This window comes from Diabrotica virgifera, chromosome 2, assembly GCF_917563875.1.
Source record: "Diabrotica virgifera virgifera chromosome 2, PGI_DIABVI_V3a".
Classification (NCBI taxonomy): Eukaryota; Metazoa; Arthropoda; class Insecta; order Coleoptera; family Chrysomelidae; genus Diabrotica; species Diabrotica virgifera.
Genome location: NC_065444.1, coordinates 201182805 through 201206632, shown reverse-complemented (window position 1 = coordinate 201206632; position 23828 = coordinate 201182805). Strand labels below are relative to the sequence as shown.

At 33.5% G+C, this 23828-nt stretch overlaps 1 protein-coding gene across 1 annotated transcript in view; it reads left to right on the top strand.

The window, feature by feature from the left end:
• The window catches only part of LOC126880358 (endoglucanase-like), a 48607-nt gene that overhangs the window by 10324 nt on the left and 14455 nt on the right, over positions 1-23828 (top strand). Inside the window, exon 2 of the mRNA XM_050644176.1 lies at positions 15535-15732. Within this exon, the coding sequence (XP_050500133.1) occupies positions 15535-15732 (198 nt within the window). The remainder of the gene's footprint in view (positions 1-15534; positions 15733-23828) is intronic.

The window sequence follows — 23828 nt, the reverse complement described above, 5'->3', positions numbered from 1 at the left end:
ATTTTACAAAAATTACATAAACATTAGTCTTAGAAAACATCACTTTAGTTAAAATTATTTAAACGTTGACATTTACAAAATTTTCAAAATCAAAGTCCATCTCTTTGTTAGCATTAGCTTCAATATCTTCCTCTGACACCTCAGTTATCTTAGATTTTCCACAATTAGTACCCATGCTGATGCATCCTTTGCAGAATATTGAACAACTAATTCATATCTCCTACAACCGCAGTTTTTTGTACATCCTTTGCTACATTTACATGCTATTTTTTCAAGCAAAGCTTGTGGTGCAGGAGCTTTGATAGTAAATATTGGTATTAATCCATATTTTGAAGTTTGCCCGGCAGAGTCAAGTGGATTAAAAGTATTACCTTTAAAAAATCAGATTCAATCATAACACACAATCACATAAAAAAGTTATAATGAGAAATTTAAAAAATAATCTTAAAATCAAAAAGCGTTGCAAGTACCTACTTATTACATTTTGAAAAAGCATATCTTATTCAACAATAATCCTAGAATGTTTTATAATACATCATTTTAAAGTAAACAGAATAAGATTTCTTTTTTATTATACAGGGTGTCCCGAAAAGAATGGTCATAAATTATACCACACATTCTGGGGTTAAAAATAGTTCGATTGAACCTAACTTACCTTAGTACAAATGTGCTCACAAAAAAAGTTACAGCCCTTTGAAGTTACAAAATGAAAATCGATTTTTTTCAATATATCGAAAACTATTAGAGATTTTTTATTGAAAATGGACATGTATAATTCTTATGTCAGGAACATCTTAAAACAAAATTATAGTGAAATTTGTCCACCCCATAAAAAATTTATGCGGATTTTGTTCCCTTAAACCCCCCCAAACTTTTGTGTACGTTCCAATTAATTCATTATTATGGTACCATTAGTTAAACACAACGTTTTTAAAACTTTTTTGCCTCTTAGTATTTTTTCGATAAGCCAGTTTTTATTGAGATGCGGCTTCTTTTTCAATATATTTACGTAAAAATTTTATGGGGGTTTTGTTCCTTTAAACCCCCCTAATGTTTGTGTACGTTCCAATTAAACTATTATTGTAGTACCATTAGTTAAACACAGTGTTTTTAAAACTTTTGTCTCTTAGTCTTTTGTTCATAAGTCACCTTTTATCGAGATGTAGCTTCTTTTTCAAAATATACCTAAAAATGTAAATTATAAATAAATTTTCAGATTATTAACAGATCTCTATAACCGTACTTAACCATATACAAATATGTGGTGGATTCGACAAATATTCAAAATATCTCGATAAACACTGGCTTATCGAAAAAGCACTAGGAGGCAAAAAAGTTTTAAAAATAATGTATTTAACTAATAGTGCAACAATAATAATTTAATTGGAACGTACACAAAAGTTTGGGGGGGTTTAAGGGAACAAAACCCCCATAAAATTTGTATGGGGTGCACAAATTTTACTTAATTTTTTTTTTAAGATATTGCTGTCGTAAAAATGCCACATGTCAATTTTCAATAAAAAATCTCTGAGAGTTTTCGATATATGAAAAAAAATCGATTTTCATTTTGTAACTTCAAAGGGCTGTAACTTTTTTTGTGTGCACTATTGTATATAGGTAAGTGAGGTTCAATCAACCTATTTTTGACCCCAGAATCTGTGGTATAATTTATGACCAATCTTTTCGGGACACCCTGTATAATATATACTTAAATGTAGAAAAAAAAGTTTTAATGGGAAATTTAAAAAAATAATCGTAAAAAATATAAAAACTCGTTAAAAGTATAAAATCTTGAAAAAGATAACCTCTTTAAAAGAAGTCGTACAACATTATACTGTAGAACATTTTAAAGGTAATTGATTTCTATTCCTCCTACATGCACCGTTACATATGCCTAAAGTTACGTAGAAAAAAGTTACCGAAAAATATTTGCGAAATAACAAGGAAAATTGCCCAAAATTGCTGTGAGTGGCGAATTTTCAAAAATCATATTTCGAAAACTGTAAATCCTAATGACCTCTACCAAACATCACTTTAAAGAGAAAATATGTAAGTTTTTTTTATGCGAAGCAATGCCTATACGTATATCCCCGTGGACAAAAGTTATGGGACATAGAACAAAATTTCTTTCTTTTGGGTTTCTTTGTGCTTTTTCTTTTGAATATATTTTTGTAAAAAAAAGTATCTTTGACCTTAAAAAGTTATATTTAGATAGGAAATTTAACCAGGAACAATTTTTATGCAAACATGTTTGTACCAAAAGTGCATAGAACTCACCCTAATGTAACCTGTGCCCAGGGACTAATTCACCCATTTCTCAAAAACGCACCCCTTTAAATGGTAGCACTCCGCGGTTTTTTCATATATAGAGATTCATTGACCATATGAAATAATAAAACCCCGTTAACGTTGTAGTTCCTTTCTATAGTACATAATCAATAGCTTAATACATGCGTTTACATGCATGCTACGTAGAAATAGCCTCGCTTGCACTTGTACCTACTCTATCTACTCGTTCGATTTTAAATGAGAAATCATTATACTTTTGTTTAACAATAAAATAATAAATTTTTAGCAATGCAAATAACTAAAACCGATATACTTTGACTTGAACTTTCAAATGCGGTAAGCAGAATTTCTATTTTATTTTTTAATCAAAAGTTATTCGGGTAGGTACAAAAATTGCAATTTTTCGATTTTTTGAAAGTTCCACCGCGTTTATCTCGAAAACTATGCATCCTACGAAAAAATTTGTAGGAACACTTTTTGGTTAGAATGGCCCAAAAAATACAAAAACATGTTTTGTTTTGCGAGAAATCGCTGTTATGTAATTCCTCAACTTCTTTGTTTATAACAATCTTATCGACATCCGGATCAACTGTTACCCAAAAAATTCGTGTTCTACGGGTCAAAATACATAAAAAAACTTGGGTAAGTCCATCTGAATACAGGAGGCCGTTGTACCCCCCCTGGCGACAGGACTAAACTCCTCAAATATTGTTTTTCTCTCAGTTTCTGTAAACAAAGCTGAACACTTTTTGGTACAACCACAATCTGGGTTATCAAACTGCTTTTCGGGTACTCTCATTCCATTGTTGGCAAAATAATCTTTCCCACTATTTCTACTTTTCTTTCTTTGGTGTATTTTCCATTCTTTTTCTTTTCTTATTCGTTTTCTAGATGTGGCAGAAGTACCTTGATTTACGACGGCTTCTACAGCAGCTGGCTCATTTTCAATTACTACTGCTTCCCCCTGAACAGTCCCCGGAATGTCAGCTTGGGTACTCGTTGATGGTATTGGTTGTGGTACTAGACCAGGAGTGATGGAAATCGGATTTGCAGTGAGTTCCATCAGCAGTTGTTCATTACTAAGGCTCTCATCACAGTCTAAAACAATAACACAATGTTTTAGTGCAATTAAAAAGAAAAATATCTTAAATAATGTTATTTAAACAATTGACACCTAAACTACGCAAAGATAAACTTAATTAGGTACTCTTAATTAAATAACTAAAATGTTAATTGCAATTTGCTACTATTTTTTTCCTTAAAATAGCATTAATTTTAGGTTATGTTAAGTTATGAGTAGGTACTCACCGGATGAATATTCATTATTCCCGTCTGAACTCGGAAGATATTCTGATCCAGAATCACTATAATCCTCATTGTCGTCGGAATTCATAACGAAAACTTACAATTTTTAATTAAAACACATGCAAGTTCAAAACACGTTCCCCGAAGTGGCGTGATAATTCAGAGTGATAATGGCCAACTCCGGATTTGTACCGTTATTATACTGACACTTAAACTTAGACCTATGACTTAGACCACGTTTAAACTGAAATATTTTGTTTTTGTATGACGGCTTCGATACAAGTGGTGCCATCTCTGCTTCAGTAGATATAATTAGGAGTTGGGCCAATTTTATTCTGAAAGATACTCATAAAGCGAAGCCTTCTGTACACAAAACGCCAATTTTAAAAAATATGGAGTTGGACCATTATTATTCTGGGCGCCTCATATCTGATTGTATGCGTCTCTGTATATTATGTCCTATCCATTCTAAGCGAAGCGATTTTATGTATCTGACTATATTTTCTCTCTTTAATTCTTCTTCAATTTCGGAATTTGTTTTCATTCGTATTTTTCCCTTTCTTGTTATGTTGTGGCCCAGTATTGTTCTCATTATTTTTCTTTCAAATTTCAGAAGACTATCTTCTTCTTTCTTGTTAATCGTTGTTGTTTCCATCCCATATGTAACAACAGGTCTTATTAAGGTGTTATAGAGGTTCATCTTGGTTCTCTTGTTCAGGGTCTTGCTTCTCAGCAGATTTCTATTCATTCCATATACTTTTTTGCCTTTCAGAATTCTTTCCTCTGTTCTCTCTTTTCCAGTTTTCCCTATTGTTGCGCCCAGGTAGCTAAAGGTGGATACAGTTTCAAATTTATGGTTCTGTGTTATTAGATATTTCCGATTTGTTGTGTCGTCCTTCCCTAGCGTCATGTATTTTGTTTTGTGCTGGTTTATCTGTAGCCCTATTCTCTTCGCTTCCTTATCTAATCTTTTATAAGTGTCGGCTTTTATAAGTGTCATCATCGTCTTCGCTATTATGGCTATTGGAGGGACGCCGGTGTTCAACATTCCTCCATGGAGAGTTTGGAGTAGTTCCAATGTCTCTTTCCAGCGTTTTGCACTTGCAGTAAGTTCAATGTGTCGCTAAGCCTTCGATAGCTAAGAGGAGAACTTTTAATGAACCGTAAGATGCTGTAATTCTGGCCTGTTGAATTGTTAATGTAAATAAAACACTTTCTATTTTGCTATGACTGTAATGAAGTTGAAAAAGGCAAGAAATAGAATTTTACATGTGAACAATTGAGTTAACAACTTATCCGTGAAAGACGCCACTACACATATATTTACACTTTGTACCGGCTTTTTGCTAAATGCGGCGTGAAGAATTCTCTTCGAAAAAGCGTAAATGAAAAGAGGTTTTTGCGTACGTTCTTAATGAGTGTTGATAGTTGACTGACTGTTGCACCCCGCTCTTTCATCCCGTTAACAAATATTTCCGTTGGGTGCTTTGGGTAAAAGAGAGGGCGGAGATTAACATTCTTGGAAGTTTTCTTCGGGCACTGCGTAATGAAATTATTTATGGTTTTACAGAGGCGGCGCGGAAATTTGTTGTTGGTGAAATAGAATTTATTTTGGGTAGAGAATACAGTTCTCCAACATTCCCCCCGGCGTTAGAGCCTTGTGGTCTAACCTACTCTTCTTTACCTTGATTAGGGAGAACCGAATTTTTAGAGATTGCCCTTGTGAATTGACCATCGATGGTCTTCAACTTGACCACTCTGACTTTGCCATCTTGCCCGGGCATTGTATCAACTACCCGTGCTAAAGGCCATTTTAGAGGAGGTACATTATCCTCTCGCAGAAGAACTAAGTCATTGACTTTTACGTTTTCCCTTGGTCGGGACCATTTTGGAGAATTTTGTAACCGGTTCAAGTAATCAACAGACCACTTTTTCCAGAAACTTTGTTGTATTTTTGCAATTTGCTGAAACATGGATAGTTTATTTTCCGGAATTTTTTGTAAGTTTTGCTCAGGATGCGCTGACAGGCTGGAGCCAATTATAAAATGCCCAGGACTGAGAAAGGTGTAATCTGAAGGGTCGCTGGACATGGAACAGATAGGCCTTGAATTCATCACAGCTTCAATTTGAACCATGACAGTGTAAAACTGTTCGAAAGTGAAAGAAGAACAGCCTATTAGCCTACGCATATGATATTTTGCGCTTTTTACTGAAGCTTCCCAGAGCCCAGCCCAATGAGGAGATCTAGGGGGGATAAACTTCCATGAGGTTTGATTTTCAGAAAGGTATTCCATAATGGTTTGAGAATTAGACTTATTTTGAAAAAATTTGTATAAGTCATAGAGTTGGTTTTTTGCACCAGAAAAACATGTGGCATTGTCACTGTAAATGACGGTTGGGTTACCACGTTGGGAAATGAATCTCTTAAGTGTTAATAGAAAGGAAGAAGTTGTTAGATCAGAAACAACCTCAATGTGCACAGCTTTGGTCACCATGCACACGAAAATGGCTATGTATGCCTTGATTTTTGGCGCTTTTCGGAGTGAAGAAGATTTTAACAGAAAGGGTCCACCATAATCTACACCCACTTTTTGAAAGGGTCTTGTTGTAATGGACAACCTATCTTCAGGTAAATTACCCATAAGCTGTTGTGCAGGAGCACACGAAAATCGGAAACATATGGTGCAGTTGCGAATGATTCGTTTTGCTTCCTTTAGACCATTGAGAGCCCAGAATTTCAAACGAAGATTTGAGAGAACTGTTTGCGCACCAGCATGTCCCAATCTGAGATGTTCATTTTTGATGATAAGATTGACGATAGGATTATTGGAGGGGAGCAGTATCGGATGTTTTTGCAAATAGTCTATGTCGGGACAGTTCGTAAGTCTGCCTCCAACTCTGAGAAAATTAGAAGAATCTAAAAATGGTTTTAGTGACATGAAGTTTTTATTCGAAATAAATTTGTTATTTTTAAGCGCCGAAATTTCTTTTGAAAATGCATCACCCTGTATTTTCTTGATGATGAAATCCATTGCATAATTTAACTCCGCAACAGAAAGAGGTTCAGAAATTTTTTGTTTTTTACAATTAGAAATAAAACGAAATACGTACGCTACTGTACGTTTTAAGCGTGAAATATTTGAGAAACGTGAGAAAATTTTTATCCAGAAATTTTCCACATTAGAATTTACCACGAGGCTTATTTTTCTTTCCTCGGGTAGGTTTTCGAGAACTTTGTCATTTACTAGATTGGAAACATTGAAATTTTTATCTCGCAAGCATTTGGGACCTTGCCACCAGAAGTCGCTATTGAGAATTTCAGAACCAGACATTCCTCGAGAAAGAAGGTCTGCGGCATTTTGCGCAGACTTTATGTGAAGCCATGTAAAGTTTTGAGTCAACTCTTGGACAAGAGCTACCCGGTGAGCCACGAAAACCGACCACCGACTTGGATGACTTTTACACCACGACAGAGCTACTTGGGAGTCTGACCAGAGGCTGACTGAATGAAATTTTATAGATTGATTTTCAAAGATAGAAATTATTTTTGCAACAAGTTTTGAAAGAAGAACCATTGCGCACAGCTCAAGCCTAGGAAGTGTTACCGTCTTTAACGGAGTTATCCTTGATTTGGAAGAAACTAATGCACAAGAGATGGTCTCATCCGAATAGAAAGTTCTTAGGTATACGCATGCGCCATAAGCTGCCATGCTGCTGTCTGCAAATCCATGAAGCTCAACCTTCAGAATTATTTTTCCAGAAAAATAGAAACGAGGAATTTTTAATTGTTTTAATTGTGACAAGTCCTGTAGAAAGTTGTTCCAATCGTTTAGAATAGTTTTGTCCGAAATTTCTGTGTCCCAGTGAATTTTTTGCAGATAGAGTTTCTGCATAAGCATTTTGCCTTTAACAATAAACGGATTGATGAGTCCCAGAGGGTCGAAACATTGCGCTAACGCAGATAGGATTTTTCTTTTTGTTATTGGTGGGCAGAAATTATTTTCGGGGACGGAAATTGTTATTTGGTCTTCCGCAGGGTCCCATTTTAGGCCTAGAACCTTACTGGAAGTGGAATCGAAATTTAGGTCATATTCCTGAGTAGTATTTTTTGAATGTTCTGGGTTGATTTGTTGTAGGAATATGGATGAATTTGAATGGAATTTATGTAAAGTAAACCCATGGCGGTTTAGAACAGAATTTAATTGCTGAAGTATTTCGAGCAATTCTTGAATATTATTTGACCCACATAAACCATCATCTACGTAGAATTGGTTTTCGAGAAAATGCGAGGCCAATGGGAATTGAACTTTATTTTTATTTGAAATTTCTTGCAAGACTCTCGTCGCAAGAAACGGGGCGCTATTCGTCCCGTATGTGATAGTATTTAATTGAATACATTTTATAGAATCGTGGGTATCGTCCCTCCATAGAATATTTTGTAGAAAGCGTTGATCTTTGTTGATCCACGTCTGTCGAAACATTTTTTGAATGTCACAGGAAAATATGAATTTGTATTGCCTGAAACGAACCAGAATGTCGAATAAATCGGGTTGAACCTGATACCCTTTTAATGAAATGTCGTTCAGACTTTTTCCTGTAGAGCTTTTACAACTAGCGTCCATGACGACACGCAAAGTTGTACTTTTATTTTGTTCGTTGATGACACATAAATGTGGAATAAAATATTTTTTGTCCGAATTTTCATTTACGAACGAAAGAGGTACATATTCAGCATGCCCTAAAGAAATATATGTGTCAATGAAATTTTTGTACTCGAAAAATAATTTTTTATCTTTTTGGAATTTATTTTCGAGTGAAAGAAAACGCCGTTTGGCTATAGAAAATGAATCACCCAGTAATTGGTGTTCTTGTGCACTTTTTAATGGAATATCTACTTCAAAGCGTCCATTTTCAAGGATCTTTGTTGTAGTTTGAAATATTTGTTCGGCCAGCTCGTCAGCTTCCGACAGAATAGGTTTTTGAGAAAGTTCTTCCATGTTCCAGAATTTCGTGAGCAGCTCGTCCGTGCTACACGTAGAAAGTAGAGCAACATCTCCAGAAGCATTGTTTGCTACTGTAGGTGCCGTCAAGTGAGGAGCAATCACGCCGGCTATTAGGTACCCCAGATGAGAAGCCTGCAAAACTGGAAGCCTAGGGCCCAGAGGAATTATGTCAGGAAGAATTAAGTCGTAGTACAAATCAGCCCCAACCAAGATGTCTACCTGACTAGGTTTGTGATATGAATCGTCGGCGAGAAAAACGTCCCTTGGAATTGGTAATTTTTTTGTAAGAATGCGGAACTGTGGAAGATTGCAAGTAGTATTTTCTAAGATGGCACATGAAATTTTGAAAGACTTTTTATTATAGTTAGAATGCATTTTTATGTTGACCATCTTTTTTGAAACCGAATTACTTTGGCCTATGCCAGAAATGTTTAGAGATATGTCATATGGCTTGTAGCCCAGCCTATCAGCGAGACACTGGGTACAAAAGCTATTTTGACTTCCCGTATCGAGTAACAATCGGGCCGTTAAAGGTTTCCCGTTTTTGTCGAAAATGGTTACTTTGGCCGTAGCTAGAAGTATGTTTAAATTTTTTACGGACAAGGCAGAAAAGGAATTTGTAAAAGGTTCTTGCCCTTGAAACGAAGGACCTTGAAAGTTTGAATTTGACGAATGTTCGCGTTCGTAATTGTTTGAATTTGTAGAAGTGGACGGACTTTCATTTTTATGGGTCGTAGAAAAAGTATTATGTTTACCCGAATTATTATTTGGTGCCAGAATGTGCAAATTTGTATTATGGCGCCTTTTACAAACGGTACATACATGTTTTGATGAACAATCTTTAGAATTATGCCTACCTAGGCAATTTACGCAGAGACCTTTTGAATTCACGAATTTTATTTTGTCATCATGCTGAATGTTTTTGAAAAAGTGACATTTGTAAATTTTATGACCTTGCTTTTTGCAGAAAATGCAATAAAAATCAGAAACTAAATTATTTGACGTATTATTTTTATCTGAATCCTCTGATGTGTTATTACTGGATGCATGATGTGAAACTTTTACGTTTTTGGCTTGCCTAGGATTTGTATTTTCCAGGCTTTCCAGAACAATGCACCTTTTTTCAAGAAATTTAAGAAGAACATCCAATTTTGGTACATCTGAATGATTTCGCTCAGTTTCAAAAAGTCTCCTTGTTGAAAAATCTAATTTGCTTTCTAGCAGGAAAACTAAAATTATATCAATGAGCTCTGTACTTGAAAATTGCAAATTTTTTAGCAATTGCATATTTTTTGTTACGGTAGTTAGAAAATTTCTGAGGGCTTGCGGTGAGCTGTTTCTCAGTGTAGGAATGTCCATAATCTCTGTTAATCAGAGAACAGGTCTTGTAATCGACCTTCTCTTGTTTTGAATGAGAAAACATCTTTTTCCGAGTCATGGTTTGCTTCTAGCCACGTTTGAATTCTATTAACAGAATCTAGAATGGAATGCTTTTTGTTTAATAATTTACTTAAACCTTTTTTGCTCATTGTAATAACTTTAATTTGTTTATTTTTGAATGAAATTATTATTTATTTTTGAATTTTAACAAGCATGCAATATTAAACCAAAAATTCAACCCTGAATAGTTCTTTAAATAGTGTTTAACTTTATTAGAGTAACATTTCGCAAGAGATCTTTGAAAATTAACTTTTTGAATTTACATATATAGAAAAGTTTATTTTGTACATCACCCCTGGGCTCTTGGTACTTGAATGTGGGCTGCTTTTCCTGGAATCAGCTAGTCCTTGAACACCACTTCTTGAAGTAAACTATTATCACTGTTTTTGTTCACAGAATGTTTATTTGTCCGTAGAATAAATAACGCAATCACTTTGTCTCTTGGAATTATTGTCTATTCGACGAGAATATCCGAAAAACGCGACACTTATAATGTCTTTTAGAAAGAGTTGGCATTAGCCAGAAATGTTTTTTAACAAAATAATAGAATTAGATAGAAACTTGAATTGAGTGTTTTTTGGCCAGAAAAGTTCGGTCGATGGATCAAATGTGGCTCTAAGGGCCAAATTCGGCTCTTAGAAATAAAATCCGATCTCGGAGGAACAAAATGGAGGGACGCCGGTGTTCAACATCCCTCCATGGAGAGTTTGGAGTAGTTCCAATGTCTCTTTCCAGCGTTTTGCACTTGCAGTAAGTTCAATGTGTCGCTAAGCCTTCGATAGCTAAGAGGAGAACTTTTAATGAACCGTAAGATGCTGTAATTCTGGCCTGTTGAATTGTTAATGTAAATAAAACACTTTCTATTTTGCTATGACTGTAATGAAGTTGAAAAGGGCAAGAAATAGAATTTTACATGTGAACAATTGAGTTAACAACTTATCCGTGAAAGACGCCACTACACATATATTTACACTTTGTACCGGCTTTTTGCTAAATGCGGCGTGAAGAATTCTCTTCGAAAAAGCGTAAATGAAAAGAGGTTTTTGCGTACGTTCTTAATGAGTGTTGATAGTTGACTGACTGTTGCACCCCGCTCTTTCATCCCGTTAACAAATATTTCCGTTGGGTGCTTTGGGTAAAAGAGAGGGCGGAGATTAACATTCTTGGAAGTTTTCTTCGGGCACTGCGTAATGAAATTATTTATGGTTGTTACAGAGGCGGCGCGGAAATTTGTTGTTGGTGAAATAGAATTTATTTTGGGTGGAGAATACAGTTCTCCAACAGCTATTATGACTAGATCGTCTGCATATGCTACTAGTTGAATTTGATCTGTAATAACGTCTTTGTTTGCAAAGTTTGTCCTCCTTATTATTACTTCCAACATCAGGTTAAATAATGTCGGTGAGATAGAGTCGCCTTGTTTCACGCCTTTGTTTATATTGATTTCGTTAGAAGTTGTTTTGTTAAAGCTGATCTTTGCTGTGGTGTTCTTTAGGCTCACTGTTAGCATATGTCTTAATTTTTCTGGGATTCCAAGATTCTCTAGCTCCTCCGTCATTTTCGTTCGATTAATTTTGTCAAAAGCGCTTTTGAAATCTATGAATATTAGGTTGTAATTTCTCTGTTGTATTCTCTCGATTTTTGGATTATTTGCTCCACTGTATGTATGGAGTTAATTGTCGATCTTCCCGGTTCTGAACCCGTTTTGGTATTCTCCTATTATTCGTTCAGCGCATACTTTAAGTCTCATGTTTATGATGCTTGCTAGAATTTTATATGCGGTATTCAATAAAGTTATTGCTCTGTAATTCTCGCACTCCTCCCGATCTCCTTTTATATATATATATATATATATATATATATATATATATATATATATATATATATATATATATATATATATATATATATGTGGGTACTATTATACCTCTGTTCCAATCGTCTGGCATTCTGTTTTGTGTGCATATTTGTTGTATTAGCTGGTTTATTTCTTTATGTAATTCTCTTCCTCCGTATTTTAATAATTCCACTGCTATTTAATCTTCTCCTGCTGCTTTTCCGTTTCGGAGGTTTTTAATTTCTCTTAGTACTTCTTCTTCTGTGGGAATTTCTACTTCGTCATTGCTTTGTATTATTGGTCTTACTTCTTCATCGCGGTGTGCTTCCTCCGTAGTGAATAGCATTTTTTCATAATATTCTTCCCATATTCTGCTGATCTATTTGTCTTCAAACACGGTTTCTCCTTTTTGGTTTTTTAGTCCTCTTGTATTAATGCTGGAGTTATTTTTTGTTGCTCTGACTTTTTTGTAAAATTGTTTTATTTTATGATTTTTCCTGTTTTTTTTTCGATATCCTTCAGCTTTTCATTTAACCAGTCATTTTCCTTCTTTTTATTTGTGGCGTTGGCTTTGTTTCTCGCTATTTTGTATTCTTCCCTATTTTATTCTGACATGTTTGTTAATCTGGCTGAGTTTTTTAAAGTTCTGTCTGTTTCGCAGTCTTGACCGTACCAGTCTTTATTTCTTTTTGTTGTTTTATCTTTCCTATTACTTCGTTTGTTGTTTCATTTATTTTTCTTTTTATTTCTTGCCATCTTTCGTTTATATTTGTGGGTTGACTATTGAGGTTGGATATTTTTTCATTCATCTGTTGTTCGAATTTTTCTCTTGTTTCAGTATCTTCTAATGCTCCTAGGTTCCATTTATTAGAGTTTGTGTTAGATTGATATCTTTTTTTTTATTTGAGAGCGCCCATTTTTATTATTACCAGGAAGTGTTCCGTGTCCGCATTTGCCCCTCTGGAAGATCGTGTATCCAATGTTTTTTGTACTAAGTCTTTGGTTGCTAGGACGTGGTCGATTTGATTTTTGAAGTTTCGAGTTTCGAAGTTATAAGATACATGATTAATTTAAATATTTTTTCATTTTTAATTATTTATTTCTTAAAATCTACAACATCTAAATTGCATGATTTACCTACCTTTTATAATGTACAAGAAGGTTTTCTTTAGTATAGACTAGTCTAGAGATACTTTATTCTAGTATATTTAGTCTAAGTATCAGCTTAATGGGGAGAGTTGATCATCATAACATAACCACCTAAATTTTTAGAGCTTTAAACGATTATCTTACGATATATCCAAATATAAGTTATAATATTACTCTAAATAATCAATCCAGCATCTTCCCCGCTGAAGCATGTGCTCTATATTAAAGCCTTGATTTGTGTTGTGAAAACCAGTGGAACAAAATTGTCGTGTGCACTGATTCATTATAGGCCTGGATCCCGCGTACCAAAAAAATTTGATTAATAGCAAGCTAAAAATTTATTAATAGCTTAACGGTGTCTAGTCGGATAAACTTTGATGTACGGGAACACTGGAACAGGGGAAGTTTTAATTATTGTAAAACAGTTTAACAATTTGGAACGTCAGATTACGAAAACGCCCCATGTATTTTGTCGGACAGAACTTCCGTTTTATTAAACTCTCATGCAAAAATCAGACTGCTATTTATTATTATTAAAATGCCCAATTGGTGATAAATACCAGTCGGACAGAACTTCCAAATTGGAAGTTCTGTCCGACGAAATACATGGAACGTTTTCGTAGTCTGAAGTTCCACATTTTTAACCTGTTCCACAATTAAAACTCCTGTTCCAGTGTTCCCATACACTAAATTTTTTTCCGACTAGACACCGTTAAGCTATTAACAAAATTTCAGCTTGCAATTAATTTTTTTTCGCACCTACGCGGGATCCTGGTCTATTATATTATCAGTATAGACCTGGATCCCGCGTACCAAAAAAAGTTGATTAATAGCAAACAGAAAATTTGTTAATAGCTTAACGGTGTCTAGTCGGACGAACTTTGATGTAAATTTTTTCATTTATTATAAATTAATAAATGAAAATAGTTTCTGTCCTTGTGGGATCGGTACTCCCTGGAGGGACCGCAGACGTTCGGATACAATTAGCGTCTCTTTGCAAAGACAATGGAACTACTAATGAAATAAAAAAATTTAGTAGTTCCAAAATGACACAAAATCTAGGCATCGGATAAAAAAGTTTATTTGAAGAAAGTGTATTTTTTGTTCTTCTTAATGGCGGTACAGGCTCGTTTTTTTAGTATTGTATTTAATTACAGAGTATTTTCCACATATTAATATATTTTTCAAATTGGGCTCTGTACCGCCATTCTTTATTATATTACGAATACGTGTGCCAAATATCTCGAAAAAATATTCAAAATTACAGCCGCAATCTTGGAACGCGTTTTCGCTACCTGTTGATCGCTACTGTTTCCTCTTAATATGTTTTTCATGTTTTGCGTTATTCTGCCGGTTATTCGCGCACTCATCACTGTATTACAATTCAGTATACAAATGCCTATGCTGATGATATCAATATTGTTGGGAAAATAAAAAAGGCTGTACGAGAGGAGTATATAGTATTTTTACTACAAAATCGATATTACGTAGGTCAAAATTTTTGACGTAAGAGAACTGTCAAAACATTAGAATGTGACTTTTCATTTTTTTTACGTTTACGTCAAAATTTTTGACGTAAGAGAACTGTCAAAACATTAGAATGTGACTTTTCATTATTGCCATGTTTATAATAAACATGGCAATAATGAAAAGTCACATTCTAATGTTTTGACAGTTCTCTTACGTAAAAAATTTTGACCTACGTAATATCGCTTTTGTAGTAAAAATACTATAGAATAGAATAGAAATATGCTTTATTGTCACTGAAAATTATACAAATTTTATGGACAAAGCTTAATATAAAGTCAGAAAAAATAAATAAATAAATAATAACAATAACAATAACAAATACAATTTTCTGAAATTTGATAAATCGTCAATGTATGCACCTACCAATAGAAGAATCGGGCTACAAAGGACGACAAATTTACGCTAGCAGTAGCCGTAAAACGAACTTAAGGTTCCGCGGAACGGAATAGGAATAGCCGAACTGAACCGACTACGCACAAGTCCTGTAGTCGGTTCAGTTCGGCTATTCCTATTCCGTAAATTTGTCGCCCGTGGAGCCGTAGCCTAAGGCTCCACGGGCCACTCCACGGATGACAAATTTACGCTAGCAGTAGCATATACGGTAATAATATCCGGTAATACTATATTATTTATCTATGAGCAGTAGCCGTAAAACGAACTTACAGTTCGACGGAACGGAATAGGAATAGCCGAACTGACTACAGGACTTATGCGTAGTCTAACTTGAACTTGGTATTATGACAATTAAGGGGGTAAATAGGATTAAATTATTAACAGAATTTTATTTCCGATGTAACTGAGAAAAAATAATGTGTTTAATTGTTGAAAGTTTTGTTTTATTTTTTTAAAGTCACACAATAATATCAAAAATTCACTGTATCTACATAAGTTGACTTTATCTGAATTCTTTCTAATTATTCCATTTTTTTTGTTTACTTTAGAATTTTCAACTCAAATTTTATATATAATCTTATATTACAGTTGGCCTAGCTCCTTCTATAGATGCTTTAGAACTAACTCCAGTTGAAGGGGGTCTAAGTGGTAATGGTTCCACAAGCCGGTATTGGGACTGTTGTAAGCCAGCATGTGCTTGGCCCTCAAATGTTCCGCATAGTCCAAGGCCAGTTACTAGTTGTAAAGCTGACGGAATAACACCAATAAATCCAGACGCTATGTCAGGTAAAATGTAAAATCAATCGTATTTAATATATTATGACCCCCATTAGTATTATTACTTTGCACTTTGCGATATTTTATTACTTGTTATAGTGTAAGTAATCGATATACTAGAACGCTTTAAGGGGATTTTTGCAAATTCTTCTGAGGAAACTAATAAGTATTTTTGAAAAATTTAAACGCAGAATGAAAGATTACGTTATTTAGCTAGGGCCGAAAGTCCCTGGGAACTTCTATAATGTTTATTTTAATAAGTTACAGGGGTGAAAAACTAAGAGAAAATTTTTTTCTACGAGCGTGCAAAAATGTCTACTTTCGCGCACGCATTTTAGTTTAGAAAGTTTCACTTTTCCGCACGCGTGTTACTTTTCCGTACGCGTGTTACTTTTCCGCACGCGGTTTTTACTTTTCCGCACGCGGTTTTTACTTTTCCGCACGCGTGTTAATTTAGATGTTAATATGGCCTTAATGTAATTATAATACATGCAATAAACTAATATTTAGGTATTATTTACGAATTTATTTCAAATATATCTTATTGTGTTCCTGTTTTAATGAAATCAACGCGATTATTTCATTCATAGGAGATTCTGACCAATAGAAAGCTACAGAAATCTGAATTAAATGGATAATTTTTGATAATCTCCCGTCGTTAAGTATATTAACTCAGATGCCCTTCGTTGCTACGAAAAAATACATTCAGTGACATTAATGACAATTAATGTTTTAAAAATTATAAAAGTGATGACTTTCAATCGTCAAATATTTATAAAAACTGTGTGTTTAATGGTACTTACATAAATAAATTACAATAAAATTTTGGTTTTGAACAGTTTTATTCATGAAATAATCGCAACAAATTGCACTCGACCTCTGAAATTAATATAGAATTTTTGCTCTCGTGACACTTTGACATAATTTCACTCGCCTTCGGCTCGTGAAATTAAAACTGTCAAAGTGTCACTCGGCAAAAATTCAATAATTTCAGAGCTCTTGTGCAATTACTACTGACAATTCGATGAAATAAAATTATTTTAACATAATATTCGAAAGTCAAATCGGTAGACAATAACAGTCGTTTTGAATCATCGTCATGGAAACCAAAATCGTCGTCATGCTAACTAATTATATTGAAAGTTTGGTTTTGACAGCCTTGTCAAAGAATTAATTTGTGTATATATTTTCATATTAATTAAATTAATTGATTAAGATTTGGTAATTTTTTAAAGATTCTTAGAAAAAATATTGTTCCTAACTCTTGCAGAAAGTCTCTTTTCCGCACTCGACTGCTTGCCGAACTCCCGCTTCCCGTCGTTCGGCAAACTGCAGTCGCGTCGGAAAAGAATGACTTTCTGCACTTGTTAGGAAAATAACTATTTTATTTATTCTTAGGGACTTTCGGCCCTCGGTAATAATTTAGTATTTCATTCTGGGTTTAAATTTTTCAAAAATATTTATTGGTTTTTTCAGGATTCGAAAAAATGAACACAATGTCCGTGGTAATATTTTCCAAATCTATCTTTGTCTTACAACGCTCTCAGTCGAATAGAATATTGTCAGCATATTGTCAGACAGTGACAATCAGTGACAATTTTAAATATTTGACCTGGCATCGGGAATATTTTGAGTTGTTGATTAAATAATATTGGTATATAGTGTATTTGATAAATAATTGATTTAAGACTTGAACTTAATAAAAAGTTATTTATTATGTATTATTTGTGGAAGATCCAAGCAGAGAATACATCAGGATAATAATATATTCTGTGATCCAAGTATTTTGTTGTTAAAGATGTTCAAAATTGTAAGCGTTCCATTGTAACAATATATTATTAAAAAATCACTTTAACACTTTTTCTCTTTTCTCGATTGAGTATTAGTTTTTGTTGTACATATAAATTATTACAATCACTGAATACATACTTAGTGAAAAAATTATCACATTTATTAACTGAATTAAAAATTTGCAATTATACAAATAACAGTTATCCAAGAACATTCAAAAGCCATCTCTTTAAGTTAGTGATGACATTTTCAAGTAGAATGACATTCTAATAATGTTTACATATCCATACCAGTGTGAATTTTAATAGTACAGTATTTCTTATGATCATCTTTCAGTGCGTCACAGTTTTTCGATTTCTTTCTAACGCATTAAATTGTATGTGACAGAAAAAAAGGCACGTCGGTGATTACATTTCGTCGGTGACATTTTTATAACATTTATTCTAGTTATTCTAGTTGTCGATAGATGGCGCCATAATAAAAAAATAATTTTTATTTCATTAGATAATAATATTACAAATATAATCTGTATAATTTATAAGACTATACAAATTAAAGAAAATACCATTTTATAAATGCAAGTAACACATTTGATTGGTTTTTATTCCAAATTGAAAATAAAATGTGACAACTGTCAGATTTAACTAAAATGTCATGTTAGAATAAATGTCATAAATGTGTATTATCACGGACTTACCCTTTTTCCTATCATTTGTTACGCACTGAAAAATGATCATGAAAAGGACAATATACACGTAATTTGCCGAAAAAGACAGAAAAGTAGGGATAGCCGTAAAATATTTGCGAATTATTTACCGATGGCCTTAAGAAACTACAAGTTTTGAGCAAAACGTTTAGTTTTTAGTTCGATAGCAGTGTCTTATAGTGCAGGTGTGTGATAGCAGTGTCTTACTACAGTTCGTTGGTATAGTGTAAAGTGTTAATCACTGTAATCTAATTATTTCGGATAGCGACGTGGCGTCCGCGTCCGTGGGATAATGTGATAAATATTACGTAAGATAACACTGATTATGTAGAAAGTGCCAGTGAAAGAGTGTCTTTACTTCCTAAAAAAGTACCCGCAAAGAAGTTTCGAATGCACTTCAATGCTGAACACACATCAAGTGTGTTTCAATGTGTACAACAATCTACATAAGAAATTCGGCTTCGATGAAAACTATTGGCACAAGCAACTTATAATTTAACAGAAATTTCACTTTCAACTGTATACAGAATAGTTAAAAATGAACCCTATCATCGCAAGAAGCGATGTGTTTACAAATTTTCAAGAAGTATAGATGCTTCACTTATAAAACTATTGAAAACCACAATAGGTATACAATTGCTACAAAAGCAATGAAATACCTGCTTCTTCTTCTTCTAATGGCGCTACAACCCTTTGTGAGTCTTGGCCTCTTTAACAATGTTCTTCCATTCTGCCCTGTCGGATACTTTCCTTCGCCACTGCCAGGGCCCCCGTAACCGGACGTGCAACGCGTGCGGCGCACGTGGGCGTAACCCCAAAGGGGCGCCAAACCGAAGGTTTGGTAAATAAGAAATATTTATTTTAAATGAGATAATCATTTTTTATATACAATTTTAATTATTTCATAAACAGCTAGAGAAATCTCAAAAAACAAATATTGTGTTATTCCTCCATTTTGTTGTTCCTTCCTAATTTTTTTCTTTGAAGTAGATTGAATTACGCTTGGCATACCATCCAATCGATTTTATGTTGTAAACTAAAGCGACACTCAAAATAGTGAAATAAACATCAAATCACACTCCTTGACGAGTAGAAACATAAATTAACCCTATAAAACGCAAATTTTTAGCAGTTTTACTCCAACAAAACACAACTTGCTGGATCAAGCAGTTTTACTCGTAATAAAGTGAATCTTTTACTCAAACACCCTTAAGTAAACAAATACTCTATGACTTATGATTATGTATTTGACTTAAGTATCTTTTCCCTTCTCGTCTATGCGTTTATTAGGCATAAACATTATTTACTGTTATTGGTGAACGGGTGGTTTCCTGCAGTGAAAGGCTTAAAATTTGATTTTATATTGGTGTTAATAATTACCTACGACTATTATTGCAATATCCGTTGGGTTTGTTCTGCCCTGATCCTAAAGTTGTTCTGAAGCTATTTTCTTGTGGCATTTTTACAATTTTAACTATTTATAATGGGAAATAAGCCACAATATTATTAAAAAATGATTTTTATTAACGTTTCGACGCCCAAATCGGGTGCCGTTGTCAAAATATAAAATACTACTAACATAAACAAAAATGTTGTTGCTTAGTAAAAAAATTCTTCTAATAATTTATTTAATTTGACTCATTTATATCGACAATTCAGATACATATGATACATTTTAAAGTAGAAGACTTTAAAATGATATTGCCAATATTTATGAGTTGCGTTCCTGGGACGACTTTACTGAAAGATAGTTCATTCGATTACATGAAATCAACTCCAACTCAAGAATATCCGTCACAAAAAAATCATAGCATGTGATCTGTCTTTAAAAAGACAACCACATGCAACGGTGACATTAAAATTCTCGCGTTAGAGATCTTATAGTAAATCACGAGGGAAAACCAGGAAAAACCTCGTGATACTATCCCGACATCGTAAGTATTTGGTCTTACATTTAATTTACTCTCAAAATTAATACCAAATTCTGACTTTACTATAATTTTGTTTAAATTATAAATAATATCAATAATACATGGATATATAAGTAATACTAAATTATAAAATATGTACTAACTTTGACTTACTAATTGTGGTATTTTCTTTCTATTGACTTCCTCTTTCAGTATGGGTATCCACATCCTACTGCATTCGGCCGCATATGAAATGCCTCCCGAAATAAGGTTTCTTACCTGTCGCTAAAATGGTCACATACGAATTGCCTCCCAAGCTTTAAATAAAATACATGCTTCTAATTTTTATGTGAAGGTGCGACGTTGCCACATCTTCGTCCCTTTGTAAATTTTTGGCAAAATTGGTATTGTGTTATTTAATTTATTTTATTTTCAGCCTTTATGTATTAACATTATTGACACTACGCGGTATTTATAAATTTCAACTAATAGACCTGGATCCCGCGTAAGAAAAAAAAGTTGATTAATAGCAAGCTGAAAATTTGTTAATAGCTTAACGGTGTCTAGTCGGACAAACTTTGATGCACGGGAACACTGGAACAGGGGAAGTTTTAACTGTGGAGCATGATAAACGTGTCGTCCTCACAAGTTTATGATTGTGAAAAATAACAAGTTGTTTTTAAGTTTATTCGATAGCCAACGTTATATAATATATGAGAAAATGTTTGTCCGACAAAAATGTTGGGCATTTTAACGAGTCCGACACGTAGAACATGTCACATCACCGGAATTATGTTGGTGATGAATAGCAGTCTGATTTTTGGATGAGAGTTTAATGAAAGGTTAAAAAAGCAATTGGAAGTTATGTCCGACAAAATTAATGGGAAGTTTTCGTAGTCGGACATTCTAAACAGGTAAGACATACACAAAAATGCTGGTGATAAATAGCTTTCCGACAAAGATGAAATTTAATTAAGTAAATTATTCCTTACCAAGAATGACTGTTGTCGGAAAAAAATAAGGGGTAGATTTTGTAGTCAGACAATTTAAAAAAATAATTTTTGAAATTTCAATAAGGGGTGATCATTCTATGTCAAAAGTACCTGCAGTCAATTACAATCGATATCTTTCGATTTATCTCAACATCATTTAGATACCTCACTGTAATACATTTATAGTAGATCAGGCCACGGTTCTTAGACATTACTACGGTGGCCTAAATCGACTAACCAATGAACATTAAGGGTGAGATTACGTCACGAGAGTTTACTGTCATTTGAATCGTAATATGATTTTTTTCGAATCCTGAGAAAACCAAGTATTTTAGAAAAATTTAAACGCAGGATGCAAGATTACATTATTACCGAGGGCAGAAAGCCCCTTAGAATAAACAAGCAGATTCTATTGAATGAAATATTTGAAATTAAATATCACACTTCTCTTTTATTTTCAGCCCTGTAACTTATTAAAATAAACATTATAGAAGTTTTCAGGGACTTTCAGCCCTCGGTAATAATGTAGTCTTTCATTCTGAGTTTAAATTTTTCAAAAATATTTATTAGTTTTCTCAGGATTCGAAAAAAATGAATACAATTAAAACACATTGAGAATTTTGACATGCGTCAAAGTTTTGCATTAACTCAATGTAAAATTCTGAACTATTGAATTCCAGCTTCCCTAATAATTATTTTACATCAAAAGACATTAGAAACTATTTGAAGAGGATTGAAATCTGTATTGGAAATAACTGTTAAAATTGGTCTAAATACGTAATTAAACATATTCCAAAATTTTGTAAAAATGTAATACATTTTAGTTTTCAGCCCAAACTTAGGCCACACACAATGCAATAATGTTTACATTTTTGAACTGTCAATATTTTTATTTTATCATCTACTGTTTAAAAACAATACAGTTGATAAGATACCCTCAGTTGCGGAGAAAGGATTAATAATAAAGATTTTTTTTATTCAGTCAATGGTGTGAGCACTGTCAGTTAAATAGTAACGTGTGGCCTTACTTTTACACGCATACCTATTGTGGCAAATGTATCATATTTTTCAAAATTTTGGAATGCATTTAAATCGTAGAAAATTTTTAACTTTTGATTTTAATACAGATTTTAATTCTCTACAAATATTCTCTCATGATTTTTGATGTAGAATAATTAGGGAAGCAGGAATTCAACAATTCAGAACTTTACATTGAGTTTCCTATGGCCCTTTTTACGATTCGCCACCCGGTATAAGATAAAATGTGTACTATTTTTCTTATTATTTCATAATAACACAAATAATACACATATATACACAATAACACACATTCAATGATCGAAAATAATTTAAAAATATGGGAATGTAAACTCTTGTGACGTAAAGTCAAAAATATAAGTCTCCCCACCACCGTCGGACAAGACAACCGTAATAAAGTCTAATAACCGTGAGATCAGGCAAAGTATATTATGGATTGAGTGGTCTAGCTATCTTTGTCTGCCACATGCGCGGGATCGCTTGGTTAAAAGAGATAGATAGACCACCTATCGACTTTTTGCACTGTATTCCCTGTCTACCCTTATGTCTATGAATACATCGATACATTTTTGGCAAAGTAACGTAAGTGATATTTTTGGCGAAAATCATATTTTTCCATTAAACTAACACTATTATTGTTTAGAAGGTACTGCCAAAGTGTAGTAAGCCTAGAATTACTTTAAACATAATATATGTATAGGTTTACTACACTTTGACAGTGCCTTCAGAACAGTAATAGCGTTAGTTTAATGGAAAAACATGATTTTCGAAAATGTCACTTACGTTACTTTGTTAAAAATGTATCGACATTTCCATTTAAGAAAACTGTCACTTTTGACAATAATTCATAATAAATTGCAATCGTAACTTCAAATTTAAACTAATCGATTTATTTTGGCAGCAAATTATTTCTAGCCATGTGACATATTACATTAATATATTTCATTTGTAGAAAGTTGAGAAAAATTACGTTATACAATTTTAATAATAATTTATTTAGGTACCCTTTTTCAATCAAGCAAAGCATTACAGCACGAAGAATGATATTCAATAGAATTTTCACAATTATCTGGCAACTGAACCTCATTGAATTGATGACCAAGCATTTTACGAACTTTGTAAAATGTTCGAAAATTACTCAAAAATGTTCCATTGAATGGTTTCACTTTTGATTTGGCGACTTAAAATTTAAACTGTTGACACTCAAAAATAGACACAAAAACACTCCATAGTTAATATAAATTTTAATTTCCAACACACGTGGCAAACAGAAACTCAGAGACCATGTACTTTCAAATACTACTTTGTATAGCACAAAGTGTCACACTGACAAATGCAGCCTTCTATTATAATACATACTTCTAAGCAAAATGTGTCATATTTACGTCTATTCTTATAAGCACCGGAGTTTTACACTCTTCACATTTTTCAATGTCGTTTACAGGGTTAAGATTTAAGTATGGAAAAAAGTGTATACAACGTTTTTTGTAGGAAATTTTCCGTACTTTCTGATGCGCCTAATTAGAAAACCCTAAGAGATTGCTTTCACATGTTCTTTGACATTTTTTTTTATCATTTTGAGAATATCTAGAACAAACTCCACCCAAAAAAATAATTGTTTTGCTATATATACATGCATTGATACTTACCTCACTGTTTTTGGAGTGT